The 24,736-nt window shown below is 35.6% G+C and overlaps 1 protein-coding gene across 2 annotated transcripts in view; it reads right to left on the bottom strand.

The window, feature by feature from the left end:
- CEP135 (centrosomal protein 135) overlaps positions 1–24,736 on the bottom strand; it is a 128,175-nt gene that overhangs the window by 6,943 nt on the left and 96,496 nt on the right. Inside the window, exons 22-26 of one of the 2 annotated variants that reach the window (XM_037829856.1) lie at positions 18,258–18,467; positions 17,174–17,376; positions 16,247–16,351; positions 11,118–11,231; positions 5,988–7,752 (exon numbers count right to left, since the gene is read on the bottom strand). In XM_037829856.1, the coding sequence (XP_037685784.1) occupies positions 11,129–11,231; positions 16,247–16,351; positions 17,174–17,376; positions 18,258–18,467 (621 nt within the window). In that variant the 3' untranslated portion in view covers positions 5,988–7,752; positions 11,118–11,128. Of the gene's footprint in view, positions 1–5,987; positions 7,753–11,117; positions 11,232–16,246; positions 16,352–17,173; positions 17,377–18,257; positions 18,468–24,736 lie in introns of those variants that run through there. The other variant, XM_037829857.1, reaches the window with a different exon arrangement.

The following is a 24,736-nucleotide window of genomic DNA, read 5'->3' as shown; positions in this document are numbered from 1 at the left end:
CCGCCATGGCCTTTTCTCGTCTGATAATAATTCATATGCTTCTCCTGGCTACTGACCACCCTCAGTTTACGCCTTGTATGGCTATCAAGACTACAACTAATCAGAGACACTGCTCATGTTTCTTAACCAAACCAGTGTAACTGTGATCCAAATCAAGTTTAACAAATGCTGAACTGGAGTGTTTATATCCCTTTAGTTACATGTATGGGGGGGGAGAGGAACCAAGGACTGTCTCCTCATTGTGGTTAAGGGCCATCTTTTGGCCCATCTAGTGACCCCCTTTGCAATGACAACAGAGATTAGCAGGTGAGTCTGAATTGCCTTGCATGAGTCATAATGAATAATTAGACTAGCTTAGACTATTTCCTGGTTGTCTGAAATCACACCCACTGGTCCTCCATGATAGATATTCAGAGCTGGTTGAGTCTGGACCCCTGCAAGGCATGACTGAGGTCCATACTACTAGTTAGCCTCATCTTGCTGCTTGGAATCCTACTGATAGTAGCCTTAGTTAAATATTGCATGAGACAAATTGAACAGGCTTGGTCCAGCCTCTCTTGGTCAGATGATACAGGGTGGCCAACAGAATGGCACATTTACATGAAAATTTGAGTTTTTGCCAAGAATATGTATGGTAGATATTCCTTGGCAGAGGCAATCTGCACGATCCTAAGCATTCTTACCAAAATTGCAAAGCCCTGACCATTCTTTACCTAGGACCCTTCTCAGCTTTGTGTTTGCAGCAAGCAACTCTGAGGAACAAGGCAATGTCTCCTTCTGGGTCAATGAGTTGGCTTCTTTAATGCTTGCTTCAAAAGAGGTGGATTCCCTATGCTAGTGTTCTTAGGCTGTGATGTGGACCCTCGGCACACATAGGATTCATTTAGGCCCCTTCACATGGACGTGGAGGAGAAGGGGAACTGATATAAAGGTAATGCTTACGCCACTTGCTGTGCTGTGGTAATAAAGACCGTTAGCTCTGAACAGGGAGATGGCCACTTTCTGCTAGCATCCTTTAAACAGTAATAGACTAACTTACTCGCTTGTTAGTAGGTAATCGAATCCCAGACCCTCACCTTTGACTGTCTTCAATTTAACACACTTTGATTTTTCTAGCCAAATTCTCTATCATTTCTTAAACCAATTTTCAGCATTTTTTTATTTTCTCAAAACTTAACCATTTCATCCATATTAGCATACATCATTCTTCAAGCTTTTATTATTTTCTTGATGTATGATGTATTTGTAGTTATCTTTCCCTGTTTTTAGTTTTAAATTTTCTCTATTTTCTTTTTTTTCTTACTTGTTTCAAATACAGTCTATTAATCAATCCTTTTAAAGATGCAACTGTTGGTTTTGTTCATCTCCATTTTTGAGGTTGATGTTATTGTTCTCATTTTTTGTCCTGTGTTATTTCCTTGTTTTTATTGTATGGCGGGGGGGGGGGGTGCTGTGTTTTTTTCCAACTTCTTGAGTTAAAAGCTTGCTCATTAGGTTTTAAATTTTTATTTCCTGATTAGCATATTTAAAGCTATGTGTTTTCCTCTAATTACTTCTACTATAGCTATGTCCCACAATTTTGACTTCTAGCGCTTTTATAATAATTTAATTATCAGTTCTAAGCATTTCATTTCCTTTTTGATTTCTATTTTTACCCAAGGATAATTAAGAAATGTTATTTAGTTTCCAAACACATTGAAGCATTTTTTTATCCTTTAATTATTATTTTCTAATTTTATGCTGTATAGTCAGAGAAAATGGTTTCTTTGATTTAATCCTTTCGAATTAATTAAGGTGTCCTTTAAGGACTAATACATAGTCTATTTTTTAAATGTTAGAGGTATTCTTGAAAAGAGTATTATCTGTTGGGTATGAAGCTTTATATATATATATATATACATGTATAGCTATTTTATGATGGCTGTATCTTCTTGCCTTAATTTACTTTCAATTCTATATAACATCATTTTTCTCTTATTTGTTTTCTAACATTCTTTCTTGTCAGATAATAAATAAGATTGGCTCTCCAGCTCTCTGTTGGTTCACATTTGCTTGGTAAACCTTTTTTCATCCTTTTACTTTCAAACCTGTTTTTTCATTTCAAGTGTGTCTCTGATAACTGATAGTGTTGAATCTTTCAATCCAATCTGCCTTTTAATTGACCAGTTTTACCCACTTATATTTATTGTAGTCATTCTTACATAAGGATTTATTTCTGTCATTTGTTTCATATTTTCCATTTCCATTTACTTTTATTTTGTTTCTTTTTTCTCTTTTCTTGCTTTCCATTGCAGATATCAAGTTTTCTATTGCTGGTTTGAATGTTAAAGCATTTATAAACATGGTCTGAGTTAAAAGTAGCCCCACTATTACTAGCTATGTCCATGGGCAAGTTATTTAACCTCTCTTGCCTGTACCCTTATATGTAAAATGAGAACAAAAGTATCAATGTCTCATTATGGTGTTGTGAGATTTAAATGAGTTAATATATGTAAAACTCTTAGAATAATGCCTCGTAAGAATTAAGTTTTGTATGTATTTGCTTTTATATCATTATGATGGTTGTGCTATTTATTCCTGTCAATTTCTTAAACTTACCAATATCTTTTATCTTCCCCCAACAAGACAAGTATTTTACCTTCTTTCATGTTCTTTTTTCTTTCCCTACCCTTCCCACTATCTAGTATATTGGTGTTATTTAGATTCTAGAATTTTTGTCTGAGTTTTTTTCTTGGACCGCCTTTTTTTAGTACATTAAACTTTACCAAGCTATTTGATTATCTTGAATTCCCACATCTCTTGCACCATCTCCTAGATTTCTTTGAGTACTTCCTTCAAGTGTTTTCAATACAATACTTTTTGTATGTTTTGAGTTTTTCCATGTTTGAGAATATTTTTATTACATTCAGATTTGAATGAAAACATGGCTAGTTATAAAATAATAGGTTCAAAATTCATTTCAGTATTCTAAAAATACTACTTTGTTCTCATTTCTAGTGTAGCTCTTGACAAGTATGATGTAAGTCTGATTGTTTCTTTTTATGCTATCTGCTTTCTCTCTGGAAGCTTTTATAACTTCTCTCCTTGTCATTGGTCTTAATTTTTTCTCATGTCATAAAGGTGGATTTTTCCTTCTCTCCTATGTGGCTTTCTGAGCCCTTTTACTAAAAACCTCAGATTTTATCCTTCTTTGAATCTGAGACATGGATCTCCATTATTTCTTAAAATATTCTCTGCTCTCCCTATATTTCTCTAAGATATATTATTACTTGGATGCTGGCACTTGTACTCATATCCTCCATACTGTTTAGCTGTTCTACTTTTAATCTTTTTTAATGCCTTCTTGAAGAATTCCACAATCTTATTTTCTAATGGACTAATTCATTTTTAAGCTTTATCTATCATTTACCCTATCGACTGTGTTCTCTATTTCCACTTGTTCTTTTTGTGTTTTGTTTTTATTGTTGACCATATCTTCTTTTCAGGATTATGTTCAGTGTGTTCCAGGAATAAAGAGGCCACTGTACCAGTAGCGGTCATGGGGAAGTGTGGTGGCAAAAAATGTTGGAAAAGCCTATAGCAAATGACAGGATTTTAGATTTCATCCTTTGCTCAGAAAACACTATTAGATTTGAACAGAGTAGCAATTTAATGTAGTTTACATTGAAGGAGAATCCCTCTAGTTGCTTTCTGAATCGACTATAAGGGGGAACAGTGGAATATGGGAGATCATTTAGGAGGCATCTCAGTAGTCCAGGAGGGAGATGACTTGGTCTCAGAGAGTAGTACTGCAGGAGGTGAAGTGATCAGATTCTAGATACATGTTAATGGTACAGCTGTTATGATTCAATAATAAATTAGATGTGGAGTATGAAAGAGAGACTAGGATAATTCCAAGGTTTCTGACCTGAGCAACAAGAATAGTACAATTTACTGGGATGTCTAGCATACCATGACACGTTTAAGTGGATAGGTACTTAGACATGTCTTAGAATTCAGGAAAAAGGCAGGGATAAGGAGAAAAATGTTGAAGTTATCAGCAAGGGAGTAAATATAGATGAACTGAGTCCCAGAGTACTCCTACATTTAAAAATTAGAAAGATTTGGAGGATAGAGAAAAAGACATTGAGAAGTGGTAGCCAGGGTAAGAAAAGAAAACCAGAATGATTTGATATTGGGGAAGCAAAATGAAATGTTTCACAAAGGAGGGAAAAAGTGTGTCAAGTGCTGCTGAGAGATGGAAAAAATGGAAGACTGATACTGGTCCATTGCAATTGATAACGTGGGGGTTGTTGATGCCTTAACAGTTTCACTGGAATGGGAATTAAAACATGGTTGGAGTAGTTCAAGGAAGAAAGGGTAGAAGGGGAGGAAGTGAATATAGACAACTCGTTTCAAGGAAGTTTTGCTATAAAGGGGTGCAAAAAAAATGCAACGGTAGTTGGGTGTATGGGAGGGCTTTAAAATGGGCAACTAAATATGGGAGGTGTATATGCAAGTGGGAACATATCAATAGAGCAAAAATGACTCAGGAATGTGAGGTTAATTTCAAAAGTCTTTTGAGTAGAAGGGATGGATACTGGTTCCCAACTAGAGGGAATGGCTAGAGGGTAGAGATGGTTCATCTGTTATAACAGGAGGGAAGGAAGGTATATGGTTACAAATCAAATGTGGGTTAATAGACTTGGAAGGTGAGAAAGTTCTTATTTCTATTTTCTCAGTTAAAAAAAAAAAACTGAGAATGAAAAGGAGGGAGGTTAGAAGGGTGAGGAGAGATGAGAAGGTGTGAAATACTTGTTGAGGAGAGTGAAGTGAATCAACCAGGGACATATAGAAGGATTGCCAATCAGTACTGTGGGCCCCTTGAGTTCCACGGTCACAAATTTAGTGAAAAGAGTCAGCATAGTTGTATTTCTCTCCAGTCATGTTCAGCACATGCACTTAGGTACAGGTGCAGAGTAGATGGATAGAAACAATATTAGCATTTTCAGCTCAGAGGGACAAGGGAATTTAGGGATATGAAAGGACGATGATGTCTATGGTGGATAGAGAGGGAAATGAGGGCAATGAAATTATAGACAAAGAATGGGTGGTAGAATCAAGGGTCTGGAGATCCTGGGAGTCAAAGACCTGCTGCAATTGCTGTATTAAATGGAGTAACCTGGAAAGAGAGGTGCTATGGATATTAGAAATTGAAATTTTGGAGGCAATGATAAGATATAGAGCAGAGTTTTTCAAACTACAGGTTGAGTCCCACTAGTAGGTCATGAAATCCATTTGGTGGGTCAATACCTAAATTAGTGTTTTTAACCCTAACTGCACATTAGAATCTCCTAGAGAACGTAAAATTAAAAAAAAGAAATGCCCACACTTCATCCCCAAAGACTCAGATTTATTTGGGCTAGTATAGGGGTCAATCATTAGATTTTCATTAAAAAGTTCTCTGTTCTCCAGGAAACTCAAATGTGCAGCTATGGCCAATAACTGTTGGTTTAAGAAGATTCTGTCACACAAAGAATGAGGATAGAAGAAATGGTAGAGAAAAAAAAGAGTAAACCAGGTGCTAAAAACGTCTAAGAACTGCAGAGAGGGAGTGTGTGAGTTCAGAGTATGTGATGGAGAATTATAAGTAGCTGGCAGCATATTCTAATGGTAATTAATGTTATCACAAAGAGCGTTTGCAAATGAGAAAAATGTATATCCATCCATCCATATACACACACAACACAAGCTTGTTCAACCATTTTATGGATGGATTATGAAAAGAAACTTTGGCTCCATTTCTCATATTCTGAAAACTGGAAAACAGGCATGAAAATCAGTAAAAAGTTTCCTGGCATCTAAGTCCAGGCATTTTTCCACACCCCACCATAATAAAGTTTGATTTGAATAAATGCTAGTTAATTTTAGAATTAAAGATATTGCTCTATAAAATCTACAAAAAACTAAGAAAGAGAAAATAAATTGACTAGAAAGTTTATTGGGAAATCTATGTCAAGCTCCATAATTTTAAAAATTATTTAAAACAAAATTTAAAAACATCTATGAAAGGTCAGAACATTCAGTATTTTAAGATAAAACTCCAAAAAAAATTTTATCATGGTTATGAAAATAACAATATGCCAAGCTATACATTTTTAAATTACTGCAAACATTAAAAGCATCTAACAAAATGTCTTGCTGTTTGCTTTGGGGGAAAAGTGGGGACAGATATTTATTTTTTATTTTATTTACACATGTTTAATAAAATATTTTTCATATGCTATTTGCAAACAGTCCCATTTCTCTTGTAATTTGCTATAATACATGAATTCACACAAAGGAGATGGGATACATAAAATTACAAAGACAGTGGAAAAGTAAGCCACACCACATCTAAATACACACTGACTTATTGTAAAGGCCATAACCAGAACATACAAGGATACTAGTTTTAGAAAAAAAGCACTGTCCAGATACACACACACACACACAAACACACACACAAACTCTGCTTTATTAAATTACCAGAGGAAATAAAACATATCAAAGTAATTGGTCTGACTCTTCTTCCACTTTCCTATGTTAGTTTTAAAGTTCTTCTTTCTCAATCATAATGATATCTAGTAAGAACAGCAAATTCATCTTATGTGTATGTCTTAACCATGATTAGTTTCTGTATATGACATTCTATTTTGCACTTCTGTTCTTTTATTAATATATGCATATTTCTAAATTTTTAAAAGGACAATTTTGAAAATTAATTATAAAAAGTTTTCTGTTACTATGCCACAGTTCAGTATTTACATACTATCTGGAGAACTGATAAATTACAATATATAGGTTTAGAAGCAAAAAACTGATATTACTGAATGTATATTGGAATTTTAACAAAATGTTTCATTATATTTACCCCATATACTTTGATACTATGAAATTTTGAATTAATACAGTGAGAAATTTTATTTACTGAAAAAAAAGTCCCAAATTTCAGTTCTATTGTTTTGCAAAACTCTAAATATAGCTTTTAGTTTGATTTTTGACAGAATATGTATTATGTGAAGAGTCCATATGATAACCAAAATAATACAATATTGTATACAATGCATAAATGTAGCATAAATGTATCCTTCCCATCACAGTTGTTCTTACTGGCCATAACACATTATATATGGTAATTATTATTTTATCAAGCCTTCTGCTATTGTAGACTAGACCTGAATATATTCCTCTTGATGACAGACATTAAATCTGTGAATCATTACTTTTACACTTAGAAGGAAAAAAGTTTAGCATGATGGCATAGCATCCAAGTTGATAATTCTTCATGACTGCATTAAAGATAGGGTTTAATAAACACAGGCATGAAAACTAAAAAAACACTTTAAAAACAAGAATTGTGAAAATACTTGCATATGTATATCATGACTCAGGTTATTAAAGCATAATGTGAACAATATATTATATTAATTCACAGTATTAAACAAACTTCAAGGAGTAATTTAAGTCAGGAAAAATAAAAATTCAGATATAATATCAGTTCTCACTATTAATACATATTTTATGCTGTCACATATATGAAAATATACACATTGATGTTAAGTTCTTTTAAACCAAACTTTTAACATAAATATTCACTGATTTTAAGAAAAGTTGACAGAGGTAGAATCTGTGTCAATGTTCATGATTTTCAGGAACAAAGTACTTCAAATATATCTATTACTGTTCTGTCCTTTTATAAATCTGCATAGCCAACTCATAGAAACACTTATTCTGCAAAGGGAGAAGTGGGTAGAGAGAAAAATAGTAAACAAAGTTACTAAGTACAATAAGGAAAACTGACATGCATTCAAGTTTTAACTGAAATTATAGCCTTAACCAGTAAAATTCTGTGCCCATAATCAAGTTCTATTTAGTAGTTAAGAAGTACAGTTCTAGATATTCCCCTCAACATACAAAAGTACCTACAGAACATATTAACACTAGCTGAATGATATAAACACAGAGAAAAGGATGGGGTAATATAGCATGTTAATTGAGAAAAGTCACACAAAAGAAGGAATAAGATGATGTGTAAGTTTAATATAATTATACACCTAATACTGTAGGTTATGTTTCATGATTCTTAAAACAATGTTATGGATAATCAAATATTTTGACATTACCTTAATGCACTAATTACCTAGCCAATTAAAACACACACATTAAAATCTGAAATCCTACAAAGGAAACACTGAGAAAGTAATTATATTTCTCTTTATCTAGGATATACTAAAGGAATTATCAGACATGTTGCCAAATACTGATGTAAAAAATTATTAATAAGAGAAGAAAACAGGAAACTAGCTATATGTTCAATAAAAAGGAAAATTATATATAAATCACGGAATACCCATATGATTAACTGTTAGATCACTATTTCAAAATGGCATTTTTGAAAATGTTTTTAATGATGAGAATGACTGCTTACAATAAAGGCACAAAACTCAAAGAAAACAAAACAAAAATGGGATAAAAACTATTTTGAGTATTATTCTTATTAGAATTAGTATGTATGTATATGCATAGACATATCTGTTTATTAGAAATTAAATAAATACTGGAAGGAAGTGTACCAAAATGCTAACTGCTATCATCTCTGAGTTTTAGGATTAAAAGTGTTTTGGTTTCCTTCTTTATATTTTCTAGTATTTTAAGTTTTTTCAGTAAGCATGTATTAGATATGATGATCAGCATAAAAATTAGATATGATGATAGCATAAAAATAAAATTTGAAAACAATAAAAAAATTAGATTATATATTTTAGCTATTAGAGATACTGTAATCTACCGGTAAACGTAATGGTTTCAGAACTGGAAAAATATTTCATAGTTGGCCTCTATTCATTTCTGAGTACTTATAATGAAATCCCTTAAAATTAGTCTTGGTGATAGTTTTTAGAAAATATGAATGAAAATGTCTTATCAATTAACAATCTTAGTAGGATACTCTGTGAATTTTTAATGACTGGAAAAGCTTTCTAATCTATCACAGCTTTAGGGATTACTGTGATGTACTGTATTCTATGTCTGCAGGACCAAGCCTATTTCCATAAAACTAAGGAGTTATTTGCCTTTTTCACCATTATTCTCTCACAACTGTACAAGTTGCATTTTCCAGAGGCTATGTGATATGAAGGGACAGGTAGCAAGTATTTTAGGCTCTGCAGGTCACATGGTCTCTATAGTAAAGACTCAACTCTGCCACTGTAGAACAAAAGCAGCCTAGGAGAATATGCAAACGAAAGGGCATAGTTATGCTACAATAAAACATAATTTACAAAAATAGGCAGTGGCGTGAATTTATCCCACAGATGCTAGAGTTTGCCAACCCATGATCTAAAATGCAGCTGCCAATCAAGCAGGAGAAAGTGTTGTGTGTCATAAGTGTCATAAGACTTTATAATGAGAAGCTGAACCTCCATATAATCCTGTTCAAAATAATGCAGTAACTGAGAAGTTGTGAGGACAAAGTGATTTCTGCCAGCACTGAGAAGTGGTCCTCAAAGTAAAAGAGGAAAACAAATGTTTTCATCAAAAAAAAGAAGAAAAAAAAAAGCAGAGCAATTTGGAATCATTTAAACCAAGGCCGTACAAATAAAAACGAGAGCATCGGTATGCCAAAGCACAGCATATAATTAATGTTCAAGATGAAGATTCTCAGTCATCGAGGAAATGTTTAACTTCCTTCTATGTACTTCTATTAAAAGAGGCAAATAAATGTATACTTTTTTAGAAGACTGACCTTACAACTTCTGACAATGATACTACATTTTTCAGTCACCTATCTTTCAGACCCTGGGTCTGACTCATGCTTCTTTCCAATTCATTCCTATGAATCTGCACATCCCTTTGACTCTTCTCAGATGAAACTATCCTAGCTCTTCACAACCATTTTGGGAAACTGCTTTGCCATATCTACTGAAGCTTGAACATAGGCATATCCACTGACCCAGTAACTTTACTCCCAGGTAGATACACCAAAGAAACACGTACATCTGTTCAACCACACACAGGTGCTAGAATGTTCATCACAACACTTCTTCTAATAGCCCAAACTGGAAACTACCAAATGCCCATCAATAGTAGAATGGGTAAATGGATTGTGGTATGTTCACACAATGAATTACTACAGTGCCACAAGGTTGAACAACCTATAAGTGTACACAAGTATGGATGAATCTCTTAAATTTACAGTTGAGGAAAGCACACCGAATGTATGATTTCATTTACAAAATGTCTAAAAACAAGCAAAGGAATTTATGCATTTAACAGGACAGTGGTTACTTATAGAGTAGGCTTATGAGTAGAAAAGTGTAGGTTACATAGGTGTGCTTATTTTGTGAAAATTCATTGAGCTGCACACCTATGATATGGCACTTTTCTGAAGGTATATTATAACTTAATTTTTAAAAATATGTCCTAGTTTTCAATTATTATTATATATAAACTGCAATCACTTCACACCTCTTACTAGTCTCTACCTCTGGTTTCTACCCCTCCCCAACATGGCCCAAACACAGTTGTGAAGTTAATCTGCCAGAAGCAGTGCTTTTATCTCTACCCCACGTTTGCACTCAATCTGTATACAGGAGGACCTTCAATGGCTCCCATGACTTACAGAATAAAGTCTTCAATCTCTAATTTAGCCTTACATTCAATTTATTCTATATACCCCACTCTATCTTCCAAACGTGTTCCCATCTTATTCCCCCACAACCTGCCATTCCTGCCAGATTGGAATCTACTGTGGAATCACAAGCATATCTGTTTCTATGCCTTTGTTCACACTTTCCCACCTATTATCTGCATTCTGAATTTAGCACTTCATCAAGTATTACCCTGTGATATCTCATACCATCATTTAACATTTTGTACAATAAAATGTTTGGCTCTTAAGGGTCTAGTTCAATGAGTTTTGATGACTGTATATACCCTGTAATCACCAGCATCAAGATAGAGAACGTTTCTATTACTCCAAAAAGTTTCCCTGAACACTTTTCCAGTGAATTTCTTCTCCCCCAACAAAGAAAATTATTTTCTGAATTTTTATCAGAAAATTAAATTGGTTTTGCCTGTTCTTGGTGTTACAGACGTACCTTTGTGGTAATTATACATTTGTATGTTCAGGAGATTGTGAAGGAGACTTCAGAGTAGAACTAAGGGGCGGTGTAGTAAGACCATGTCGACGCATCTCTTGCACTGCTCGTTCTCTGTTGACAGAGATCAAAAGAGAGGTAATGGCAAGCATCCTGAAAAACCTTCAAGCTATACAAACATAAGGTGCTATTACTGTTAAGTATTTTCTACTAAATTAACTAATTAGTATTTCTACTAACTTTAAATCCTACATCTTTGTATAATTTTTGAGTAGTTAAAAGATTTCAGTTAAATTAGATTATGTGTTATAAGACATTGTTTAAAGCAATAATGGAAAAACCATGTAGGAATAGTAGGCAGTCATTAAAATAATATTTTAGGAACAAAATGCTTACAATATATTTAGTGAAAATAGGTTATGAAACAGAATAGTAGGTGTGCCAGTATGAATGTATTATGTCCCCTAAATGCCATTATCATTATTTTTGATGTAATCTTGTGTGGGCATACATTATCAGTGTTGATTAGATTGTAATTCTTTGAGTGTTTCCATGGAGATGCACCCCACCCAACTGTGGGTGATGACTCTGACTGGATAATTTCCATGGAGGTGTTGCCCCACTCATTTGGGGTGGGTCTAAGTTGAGTCACTGGAGCCATATAAATGAGTTGACAAACAGAACAAACTAGGTGCAGCTGTGAGTGTCATTTTGAAGAGGAGCTACAGCCAAGAGGGACACTTTGAAGAAAGCACAGGAGCTGCAGATGAGAGACAGTTTGAAGACAGCCGTTGAAAGCAGGCTCTTGCTCCGGTGAAGCTAAGAGAGGACAAACAGCTCAAGTGCAACTGAGAGTGACATTTTGAAGAGGAGCTGCAGCCTAGAGAGGAATGTCCTAGGAAAAAGCCATTTTGAAACCAGAACTTGGAGCAGACGCCAGCCATGTGCCTTCCCAGCTAACAGAGGTTTTCCGGACACCACTGGCCATCCTCCAGTGAAGGTACCCAATTGCTGATGTGTTACCTTGGACACTTTATGGCCTTAAGACTGTAACTGTGTAACTAAATAAACCCCCTTTATAAAAGCCAATCCATTTCTAGTGTTTTGCAGTCCAGGAGCATTAGCAAACTAGAACAGTAGGTATACACACAGACTAGACGTTAAACTCTGAAATGTTAATAGTGTTTATGGAAAGCAGAATTTACAGATATTTGTAATTTTCTTTTTCATATTTTAAAATTTTTTTAAATTTACAATGAAGTTATTTAGCTTGTACATTAGCAGGCAAATTCCTAAGCTAACTTGACCTTTCTTGTGGGATGTGAGGCTGTTAACTACTCTTGGCTTCTCTGGCACTCTCCTGGTGTTTTTCTACATAGATGACCATTTCTTAGTTCTTTTACTGAATCCTTTTCTTCTGCCTACACTTTAAATGTTGGTGTTCCCCAGGACTAGGTCTACATTTGCTTCTCCCATGCTTTAAGTAACTTTATACGCCAATGACTCTCCTAAATTTATATTTTCAGTCCTGTCCTGTGCTGTACACACACATATAAGTTCCTACTGGACATCTAAGACGCCCTAAATTAACCTTTCCATAATGATTCCAGGATAGATTAGGATCCATCCTTTGGTGTTCCTATAACATCCTACACACATTTCTATTCCTGAAGTTCAATGCTGTTTTGGCAATTATGTTTTTCAACATAATAAAGCAAATGAACTGAAACAGAAGTGAGCTACAGGGACTACACTGTAGAAGTTTAGAGCACATTCTTTAGAATTAGAAACCTGCCTGAATTTTAGTCTCAGCTCTGCCATTCACTATTTGTGTGACCTCGGACAAACCACTTTACAATCCTAAACCTCACTATCCCTAACTGTAATATAGGCAAAACAAAAGGTAGCTGGGAGGATTAATCAGATGATTTGTATTTGGAGCTTCCTACTGGACTGTATTATTTTGAGTCCCTGTAAAATTCCTAATAATTTGTTGGTTTCTTATCTATACTCTTTGAAATGAATGCCCCCATTTTGCTCTGTGGAGTGCTATACAAAACATTAATACAATACTTGCTATTTTGTTTACGGAAGGGATGTTAGCTTCCCACAATGTTTGCTGTCTTTTTATTTTTTACTTTTTTTTAATTTTAAACTTTTATTTTTCAAATACTTCCAAACTTACAGGACAGTTACAAAAGTAATACAACCCCACACAGAGAATTCCAACATATCCCCTATCCACCCAAGTACCATAACATTTGACACATTTGTTATATCATTCAATCTATCCGTCAATCTATCAATCTGCCTCTCTGTGTGTCTGTCAGTCTATTTATCAATCCATTTTCTGATCATTTCAGTGCAGGTTGTATACATCATATTCCTTGAATACTGAACGGCCATGAACACTTCCTAAGAACAAGGATATTCACTGATGTATTCACCTTAAGTGCAGTTAACAGTTCAAGAAATTTAACACCGACATAATGCTATAGTCTATATTCCATTTTTTTCATATGTCTAAATAATGTCCTTTTGAGCCTTCTCTTCTCCCTTGTTAGATCCCATCCAGGATCATGTATTGCCTTTGTCATTGTTTCTTTAGTTGCTCTTTCTTATTTTTCACTGTGAGAACGACATAACGACATAAACATTCCAATTTCAATCACTCCCAACCTTACCACGGAGTGGAATGAATCACATTCACTCTGTTGTGGTACACCTACCACCTTCCATCACTAAAACTTTCCCATCTCCCAAAACAGAAACCCTACACTCCTTATGCATTAACTCCCCATTCTCCCTGCTCCCACCCCCGGCAACCTATACTCTAATTTCTGTGTCTGTGAGCTTATATATTCTCTGATTTTTCTGTGTGTGTGTGGTTACCGTGGGGCTTAAATATAACATTCTAAATCCATACAATCTTGTTTGCTTTGATACCAACTTAACTTAAAGAGTATATACAAACTAAGTTCCTAAACCTCTCTGTTCCCCCATCTTTATGTAGTTCTTGCCAAGAATTACATGTCTAAATATTATGAGTTCAAGACCATTAATTTCTCATTACATTTTATGCATTTGCCTGTTAAATCCTGCAGAAAGTAAAAAGTGTAGAGTTAACCGAAAATACAATAGTCCTGGCATTTATATTTACCTGTTATTAACCTTACTGGAAATTGTTATTCTTCATGTGGATTCAAACTATTGCTTACTTGTCCTTTCCTTTCAACCTGTAGAACTCTCTTTAGCCTCTCTTGGAGGGCAGATCTAATGGTGATAAACTCCCTCAGCTTTTGTCTATCTCAAAATGTCTTAAACTCGTTCTCACTTTTGAAAGACAGTTTTGCCAGATACAGAATTCTTTGTTGCAGTTCTTTACTTTCAGCACTTTTAACATTTCCTTCCATGCCTTCTTGCCTCCATGATTTCCTATGAGAAGTTGACACAATTTTATTGACATGTACATGACATGTTTCTTCCCTCTGTGGCTTTCAGAATTCTCTCTTTATCTTTGGAATTTGATAGTTTGACTATAATGCCATCGTGTGGGTCTATTTGGGTTTATCCCATTTGGAGTTTGTTGAGCATGTTGGATGTGCATATTCATGTCTTTCATTAAATTTGCTAAGTTTTCAGCCATTATTTCTTTGAATATTTTCTCTGCCTCTTTATCTCTTTCTTCTCCTTCTAGACTCCCACAATGTGTATATAGATATGCATGATGGTGCAGGCTCATCAGGCTCTGTTCACTTTTCTTCATTCTTTCTTCCTTCTGTTCCTCAGACTGGATGCTTTCACTGATTCATTTTCTGCCAGCTCCAATCTGCTGTTGAATCTCTCTAGGGAATTTTTAATTTGTTACTCTGGTCTTCAGCTCCATTTGGTTCCTTTTCTAATTTCCATCTCTCTACTGATATTCTCTGTGTTCATCTGTTGGTTTCCTGATTTTCTTTAGTTCTTTATCAATATTTTCCTTTAGCTCTTTCAGCATATTTAGAACCATATTTTTGAAGTTTTTGTCCGGTATGTCCCAGCTCTGGTCCTCTCACTAATGGTTTCTAATGCTTTAATCTTCTCCTTTGCCTGGGCCATAGTTTCCTGGTTCTTTGTATGTTTTATAATCTTCTGTTGAAACCTGGAAATTCTGATATTTTAATGTGCTATTGCAGAAATTTAGACTCTGAGGCTCAGGTTCCTTATGCTTGTATCCAGCTAGCTTTATGACAGAGCTTTCCTTGAATGCTAGGAGTTAACAAAATTAAAAAAGGGAAAAAAGAAAACACCTTTCCTATTTGGCACATTAACCTGTGCAAATGCTCTTCTTCAGAGCTTATCCATACAATGAGTTTGGAGAATAGCTTGAGGTCAAAGCATAGGGCCTTCCTGATCCTTTCTGTGCATGCCTCTCATTTTGGGCATGTGCAGGTGGCCATAAGAATTCCTCTGTTTACACGGCTTCACATATCCCCTCTTCCCTAGGAAAAAATTTCTTCCTGGTTCTGGACACTGCACTGTATGTCCCACAGCCAGTAATTCCTTCTCCCAAGTAGCAGACTTCACTGCCCTTCCAAGCATTCTGTAGGAGAGTTCCTTGATCTGTCTTCTACACACAGGGCAACTTCTGGGATGGCAAATCCCTCAGGTCACCAACAGATAGATAAGGCAGACATACATGCTCCAAGTATATGCCAAAGGGCTCTTCTACTCCCTCCAGAACCAGAGACTCACACTAGGAACGCGGGCTGGCTCTGTGTCAATAGAGTGAGGGGTGGGGACGGACCAGTTAGCACACTACAAGATCTTACTGCTTCTAAGAAACCTGTTCTTGACCTAGCATTCACTGTCTTACTGCAGTCTTGTAGGTGTTCTCTGGAGTTTTGAGAAACATGTTCCTGTCAGTTCCTGCTCGTTGTTCAAAGCTTGTGTGAGAGGATGGAGCCCTGAATTCAGCATCTTCCTCCACCCTTATACTTTTTGTCTTTTTAGGAAGACTCACCAAAGGAATGTCTTTTAGATATGGTTAAAAAAAAAAAGTTTGCTATTTGTAAGACATATCAAATCTTGTTTTGAATAGAACAGGAAATAAAGTAAAAACACTGTCCAATGATAAAAATTTTTCTTACCGTTCATATCTTTCAGTTGAAATTTGCCTTTTCATAACATCAAATTCTGTTTGTAATTGTGCCATTTTGGTTCGAAGTATGGTGTTTTCCCGGCTTTGACTAGCTCTTAAAATCAAACCGAAACCAAAAAAAACCACACACACACACACAAAAACAAAGAAATAAGTAACATTCTGTTTTGTAGAAAGAAGTCCAATAGATTGTTTTTTGTTATTAATAAAAATAGAAATTTCTGGAGCTTCTATCAAATTTTTCTTTTTCATTCATCTCATTCATTTAACAAACATCCACTGAGCTCTTGCTATGTGCTAGGCACTGGAGCAATGTTGGTGATACAAATTTAAAGATAGGAACTGTAAAATCAAGATGTAAAGTATCTTCATCTACTCTTCCTTGACTCATGCCTCATAAAGAGAAATATTTCTAACTCCCTTTAAAGGCTAATTTTCCACTGGTACTATCTACTCTGTGTTTCTTTCCTCTTTGAAGAAACATGCCCAAACCTCTCCATCCTCAAGACACCATCATCAAACTCCTAAAAGTAATCAATACACTTAAGAGGATCTAATCTCATGGCCTTTTTAAAGTCTTTTCCCTAATCTACAGCATGAGACACTGTTTACTACCCATCTTGAGATACTCCCTCACAGACTCTTCTGTTCATCCCTTACCTTTAAATATTTTTCTAAAGTTCACTCCTCTCACTAACTCCCATGGCTACCACTTCATTGCTGAAGCTCTGCAATTCTACACTGCCATACATAAATGCCTCCCTTTAACTAATTCCCTGAATTTCCAAAAGAAGCAGATACTTAACTCAAATAACTTTACTTTTGTACCACTTCCCCCGCCTCCAAAAAAAAAACTGACATGAAAATATTTTTGACAAGCTGTTTTCTTCATACAGGTTGATTTTATGACACTTACAGTTTACTTTCTGAAAGGGTTAACTTCTCTTTAAGGATCTGAATTTCTGTATCCTTCTCATGGGAAGTTAAATGAGAATGAAATTCTTTATCTCTATTTGTAGCCAATAATGATTCTAGGTTTTTAATTGTATGTCTCTCGCTTGACAGTTGTTTTTTTAACAGGTCTGCTTCTGATTTTACATTTTCTAATTCTGCCGAAACCTATAAGAAAAATAGAGTACGAGTGCTTTAGCACGATTTCAGACTTACTCTGAAAATTCTTTATCTTATAATTCTGCAGAGCTATATACCTTCCAGTTGTTTCATTTTGGACATTGGTTAATGATTTTGAACTACTACTTCAATTGTAAGAAAAAACACCTTATCTTCAAAATAACCTTTACTTTTTTTCCTAAGGATTTATTTGGCAATAAATAAACTTCAAATAGTTTTCACTCAGGATACCCTTTCAAGAGAAGGTTATTAACACTGAACTCCTAAACAGCCTATCAGCAGTGAGGCTCTTCTGATCTACTAAAAATATGTACTCTGATTATACTTAAGTCAGTACATTAGCTTCTCAGCAACTGAAAATAAAGATTCTACTAAGTGAAAACTGAAAACACCCATGTCTGAAAACACCAAATGGGTTGTTTAAAGTAATGCCTCCTTTGGGAATGGGAAGTTCTAGCCAATTAAACTTTTAAAATAATGCAAGATTTAATCTCCTTGAGATTTTTATCAGGAAAAATATTCAACTTAGGAAGCAATGAGCTACTCAATTCTTCTTTTCAGTCTTACTTTCAAACAGATAAAGAAATGTATTGGGATATGCCCCTAATTTATAATCTATAATTAGAAGATTCATCATATTCTCTTAAATACCCATCTACCCCAAACAGGAACACCTAATTTCATCACCATGTTTGCCAGAGAAATCTTGACAAAGAATCTAGTTGTCAAATCTAGTAAATAAAGGATTGTAGTCAAAAGTAACTTCTCTAAACAGGAAAAGACATATTGGATAGTGAATGATAAAGCAAAACAATTAGAGTAGAGCTTAATAAAACAATGTGCCATGACATTATTTTTTTAGTCCTTACCCTCTCAAACTCAAGGTTTTTGGAATTCAATTGTTGAGTCATAATATCTTTGCTTGAATCAAGCTTAATGCAAAGCTCTCTAAGAGATGACAAATCATTTAATACTCCTGCCTTCTCATCTTCTTGACGTCTAAGTTCTTCTTCTAATCTAGACATAGCCTTTGCCATTGACGAGATCTGAGATTCGTAAGCGTGATGTGCATTTATGTGCTGAGAAAAAAAAAAAGGGCAGGTAAAAATATTGACGATAAATCACCAAATAATTTTAAGGGCTTGAATCTGTACAGCTACAACTTCACTTTATAAAAATCTGACAGCCAACTTTTGCAAATTTCAAAATGCTTTCAGGAAGTTGCCTGCTATTTAAAGATGGTCTATTATAATACTTTACAAAAGCAATTATATCTAATAATTAATCATGGTAACTAAATACATACATGCATGTATTTGGAAGATACAAAGATGAAAAATTCTTATGTTAGGGTATTGTAAATATTAGGGATTTCTGAGGTTATATTAAATTTTTCCTTTATCAATTTTATTTATTATATTAAAGTCTTTTGAGAAAAAGCAACATATATACTAATCACTCCCCAATTGATTTGAGTGTAAAATCAGAATTTTGTACATACGGTCTATTTTAAAAGTAAATTTCTGAAGTCACATTTAAATTTAACTTAACAATACAACTTCATAAAATTTTAATAATTTGAAATAATGAACAAAATTTGAAATACTCATAAAGATTGCATTTTATCAAGTTATCCATATTTTAAATTCCTCATAATTTTGAGTGATAAATACAAACTGATACATCAACAAAATCAAACCAAAGCAAAACCAAAACTAACAGGCAACTATTCTGTATCAGTTAAACCCAGGGTACCTGTATTTTTAACTGAACTCTAAATTTTATTAAGAGATTTTTATTAGACTGCCTTTATGACAAAAGTTAAAGATTTTCAAAGTTTACATAATTCAATAGAAGCAGCTATACTATTACTAAATAAAATCATGTTATCATAAACATATTAACTTGTTTAAAGAGAGAAGGAACAGTGTCATGATTTCCCGGAAAAGCAAAATTTTTAAATGCAATAATAAGTAGCATACTTTATAAAGCTCCGAACACATACCTGTAAAATTTATCCACACAGAACTACAAGTTTCACACAACCACTTACTTTTTACCATGTGTGAAAAAATTAACAAAGTAAATCTCAAGTATACTACTAATATAAGAGGAAAAAAATCCAAAGTAAACATTATAAACTCCCACTGAATTGATTTCATGCCCCATAGTTTGACACGCATTGGCTTCATATGTGTTACTGAGGCTACCCTGCATCATCTGCTAATATGCAAATGTGGAGTAAGCTCCCTATTAATAGGCCAGGAATTAAGAGGCTATAAATTTCATCACTTAATTTGAATTATCATAGGCCAGATCTGGGACAGGTCTCAATAGGTCTCAAAATCTAGCAATTAATCATTTTGTTTTCTCCCCGAGATTAACAGGATAGTTTAATGACTCACTGCATTCTCAACTTGACTGAAAACTCCCTGAGGAGCTATGTCTTATTCCCTCCTCTAACTTTTGCACAGTACCTGTTGCATAGAAGCTCAATAAATTCACTCCACAAATACTTATTGAACACCACCTATGTGTCAAACACCATGTTTTAAAACTAAACATATTTTATTCTTTGCAACTTGTCACTTGCCTGATTCAGGGAGACATTATTATACCATTAGTTAGTAGGTCAATGTTAAAATATTTAGAATTATAGGAAGACAGAAATGAACAAAACACAAAAATCTCTGTGTTCACAGAGTGTACAGTCTAATGTAGGGAGACAGACTATAAATAAATCAGTTTGTCAGATAGTGGTAAGTGATATAGAGGAAAACAAAGCAGAGGAAAGGAAGAGGTAAGGCTGGGAATAGAAAGGTGCTGAGGGTACAATTTTAACTAGAGTGGTCACTGAAGGATAATCTGACATTTGAGCTAAGACCTGAAGGAGCAGAGGGAGTGAGCCAGGCAAGGTATAGTGAGAAAGAGCCTTTGAGGCAGAGAACAAGCATAAGTGTCCTTAGATGGAAAGAATAGCAAGGAATTTAATAAACAGCAGTCGGAATATGGTGGGATGAGAAGGGGATCTGATTGTGTAGCTCTCACAAGCACTTCAGCTTTTACTGCAAATGAGATGAGACACCACTATCTGACTTACATTTTTACAGGATCATTCTGCCTACTGTATAAAGAACAGTCTGTAGAAAGTGAGGGTAGAAGAAGAAAGATCAACAGGAGAGGTTACTGCAATAATTGGGCAATAGACGACAGCAGCCTGGACCAAGGTTAAATATATTTTAAGATAGAGATGACAGGATTTGCTGATGGAATGGATGAGCAGCATGAGAAAAGAAAGAAGTCAAAGTTGACTCTAAGACATTCTGACTAAGGAAACTGAAGAATGGAGTTACCATTTCCTGAGCTAGGAAAGTCTTTGAGAAGAACAATTTTGCAGGGAAAAGGATTGGTTTGGGGCAGGTTAAGCTTGAGATATCCATCATCCAAGTAGAGCTGTTTGAGTAGTCAGCTGGATATATGAGTCCCGAGTTCAGGGAAGAGATCTGGCTGGATTTTAAAACTGGGGAACCATTAGCAGTAAAGCCAGGAGGCAGATGAAATCACCAAGGGTGAGTGTACAGAACTCACCCAAGGACTGAGTGTATTTCAAAAGTTTAAAAATTATGAAATGAGGAGGAACCAGGAAAACAGACTTAGAAGGAACATCCAGTGAAGAAAGAGTAGAGTATGTGTTTTAGCAGCCAAGTGAAGAAAATGTTTCACAGAGGAGGGAGTAATCAAGGGTTTGAATACTACTTACAGCTAAGGCAGGAAAAGAACTGGAATTGACCATTTAAGTTGGCAAACAGACGTCATTAGTGAGCCTGACAAGACAATTGTTGTGAAATGTTGGGGATATTCCTCTAAACAGGAATGAGTTTAAGGGAAAATGGGAAAAGTAGAAGTGAATATGGACAACACTTTTGAAGAATTCTCATATAAAAGGGAGAGGGAAATAAATATTTATCTATAAATGAATTCTAAGATTTTAATCAGACATGGGATCCCAAGAGTTCTAGTGCCCTAGTTATACAGGCTAGTGCACACCCAATTGTTATTTGCTGTGCACAGGTGGCCCAGCTTTGAAAAGATTGATCCTCAGAAATTTAGTCAATGGACCATTTCTGAGAACCCTTCTAAGAATAAAGAATGTCAGAAATCTACTTTAGTCAAGATTAATGAGTTTTCAATATTTTAACAAAAGGCCATGAGACTGAAATCTTATAAAAACACCTTCAATTTAAAAATATCCACCTATACTACTAAACCAGACAAGATGTAATTGACTTGCTAGAAGAATTTTACAACATCGTATTTTAAGACTAATTTCTCCTTTTCAAATTGTCACTTATCTGATTCAGTGACACTTTACTATGCCATTAATTAGTAGCTCAAATATGTTAAAATATGTAGATTCATACTGTTTAAAAATTTTCAGAATGAAAAGTATTCTAACAATTATAATGATTGTTAACATGCATTAAATTCTAACAGAGGTTTTCTCGAGTTACCTCAGTAAGCTCTCAAAACAACTCTGTGAGGTAGGTACTACTATTATTATCATTCTTCTTTTATAGATGAGAAAATGTATTCTACTACTAAGTAGCTAGGAGACCCTGAGAATGTCATTTAACTTACCTGACCTTAGTGTCCTCACTGGTAAAAATGAAAGAGTAAGATATGATTACTTCTAAAGTGCCTTCTGCATAAAAGATTTACTATGACATGAACAAATTGCCTTAATTCTTTTTATAATTTTTTTATACCTTTTCCTTTGAAAACATATTAATATTTTTACTAATTTTATAATGGTTTTTTTCTCTTCAATTACTTTAAAATCTCACCTTCTGTTTCAAAGCTTCTTTTGTTCCTCTTACACTTTTGGTTTTAGCCTCTAAATGATGTTATTAAAGGCTAGCAAAGTCATAAGCTGAAATCCACATCCAGTAATTTATTCAACAAATATTTACCAAGTATTTGCTGTGTGCTAGGTAAGAATTAAATAGAAATAAGAAATAGGAAGAAAGAACACTAAGAAAGCTTTATGGTGTTTTTATTTGCCCTTGCTCTACAGCATCCCTGGGGTGGCAGGAGACTTGAAAATGGTCACAAGTGTTCGCAGTGTGGGACCCTAGATCCTTGGTTCTGGAGAGAGCAGAGTAGATCTTATTTGTAAATTATTGTGTTGTCTATTCTAATTTGTCTGGGGGCTACCTGAAGGACTAGTGCAAGGCACTGGTATTTGTTTCATCTAATTTAGAACTCACTCAGGGCAGAAATGCAGCAGGCATTGTTGGAAAACATTTTAAGGTGAATAAAAACATCCAGAGCCACCTGGAACAAAAGATTATGGTTGAGAGACGATGAAATCAGTGAAACCCAGGAAGAGAGGGGAGACACAAGCAGATGCTGCCATGTGCCTTGCCATGTGGCAGAGGAGCCAAGGATCACCAGCAGAGAGTCTTCAGGAAGAAAGCATAGCCTTGATGATGCCTTGATGTGGACATTTTCCTGGCCTCAAAACTTGCTACTGTCAACTAAATCTTCCTGTACTATGAACAGGAGTCAGCAACAACACAATCCACAAAGCTGCATGGCGTTCAGATGCAGTCTTTTGTTTCAAGAACCTCAGCCAAGAGATGTGGTAAAGCTGTTCTCTGAAGACAAAAAGTGCAAGGCACAGAAGTGGATGTTTAGGGTTCCAAGTTTTCCTGTGTCAGAGTGGAGCACTGGATCATGAGTGTCAGAGGTGCCCATATGAACTTTAATAAGTTATTTATGTGTGCATGTGTATGTGTTCATGATATATAAGGCACTTAAAATGCAGGGCCAGGCCAGGGGGCTCCTCTTGCCCAGATCTAAGGAAGAAACTACATCAGAGAGATGAATGCCAAGATGAACTCTCTGCTCAAAAATACCTTCTCAATGAAGAATGGGATATTTATATAGCTTCAAACTATGTCCCCACAAAAACACTTATAATTGCAAAGGGGGAAAGAGAAACTTTACAGAGGAGAACCTTAGAAGACATTAATTCAATCCACTGACCAAAGTAAGAATGACATAAGGAGGGCACAGCATCACTCTGTGACATTCCTGCCAGTGGTACATAAAGTGAATATAATCAAGAGAAAACATCAGGCAAACCCAAACTGAGAGAAACTATACAAGATAACTATCCTATAATATTCAAGAGTGTCAAGGTCATGAAAGCCAAAGAAAGACTGAAATGTTCGATTTTGAAGGAGATTAGAGACATGACAACCAAATATGATGTATGGTCCTGAATTGGGTCCTTCTGCTAGAAAGGACATTTTTGGAACAACTGGAGAAACTTGAATGGGGCCTTTATATAAAATGTAGTCGTTTTGTTAATGTTACTTTCCTAATGTTGCTGGTTGTATTGTACTTATGCAGAATATCCGCATATAGATCAATACATCCTAAAGTATTTGGAGGTAACTGAAAAAAGAAAAAAAAAAAGATTCTCGGGCAAGATGGCGGCATAGAGAGGAGTGGAAGCTAAGTAGTCCCCCTGGAACAACTACAAAAAACCAGAAACAACTAGTAAATAATCCAGAATAACTGCGGGGGGACAAACGAGACCATCCATTCATCATACACCAACCTGAATTAGGAGGAATGCCTGAGAACACAGCGTAAAATCTGTAAGTAAAACCTGCGGAACCAGGTCGGGAGACCCGCTCCCCCATAGCCCGAGCTGCGGAGCCGCGTGGTGCCACAGAGAAGCTCTCTCCCAGCAAGCGAATACAGATCAGCTGAGCTCCAACTGGGGTTTTAAGTAGCAAGTGTGAACTGCTCACTACAGGTACGCAGCCCCCAAAAAAAGACAGAGGCTTTGGGTGACGACTGACCTGGGAGAGCCGGAGGGTTGCCTTGGACTGGGTCTGAAGGAGACTATCTGTTTCTTTTTTGGCTCAGTGGAGAAAGCCCCAGTCATTTTCAGTTTCTAGGGCTGTGACTCGGGGAAGGGCTGAGACAGCACAAGCAGAGAGTGAGACCATTGAAATGCTAATGACCTCCACCTGGGGGGTCTGTCTTCTCTAGGAGGAAAGGGGTGGGGCCCTTTCCATTCAGAACCAGACCCCAGAGCCTGGGGGAACACGGCCATACCTCCTCACACCAGTCAAGAATTATAGGCTAACAGGCGTCACCTGCTGGGCAGAAAAGCACAGTGACCCGAGGCATCAAAGGGTGGAGCAATTTTCTAAGACACACCCTCAGGGAAACCACATACTGAATATTTCTTCCCTCTGGGACCTGAGCCTGTTCTGGTCTGGGAAAACCTGATTTGGATAACCAAGGAAACCATGCCTAGACAACAGAA

Source organism: Choloepus didactylus, chromosome 3 (genome assembly GCF_015220235.1).
Source record: "Choloepus didactylus isolate mChoDid1 chromosome 3, mChoDid1.pri, whole genome shotgun sequence".
Lineage (NCBI taxonomy): Eukaryota > Metazoa > Chordata > Mammalia > Pilosa > Megalonychidae > Choloepus > Choloepus didactylus.
The sequence above is the reverse complement of the archived record's forward strand: the minus strand, read 5'-3'. Positions and strand labels throughout refer to the sequence as shown.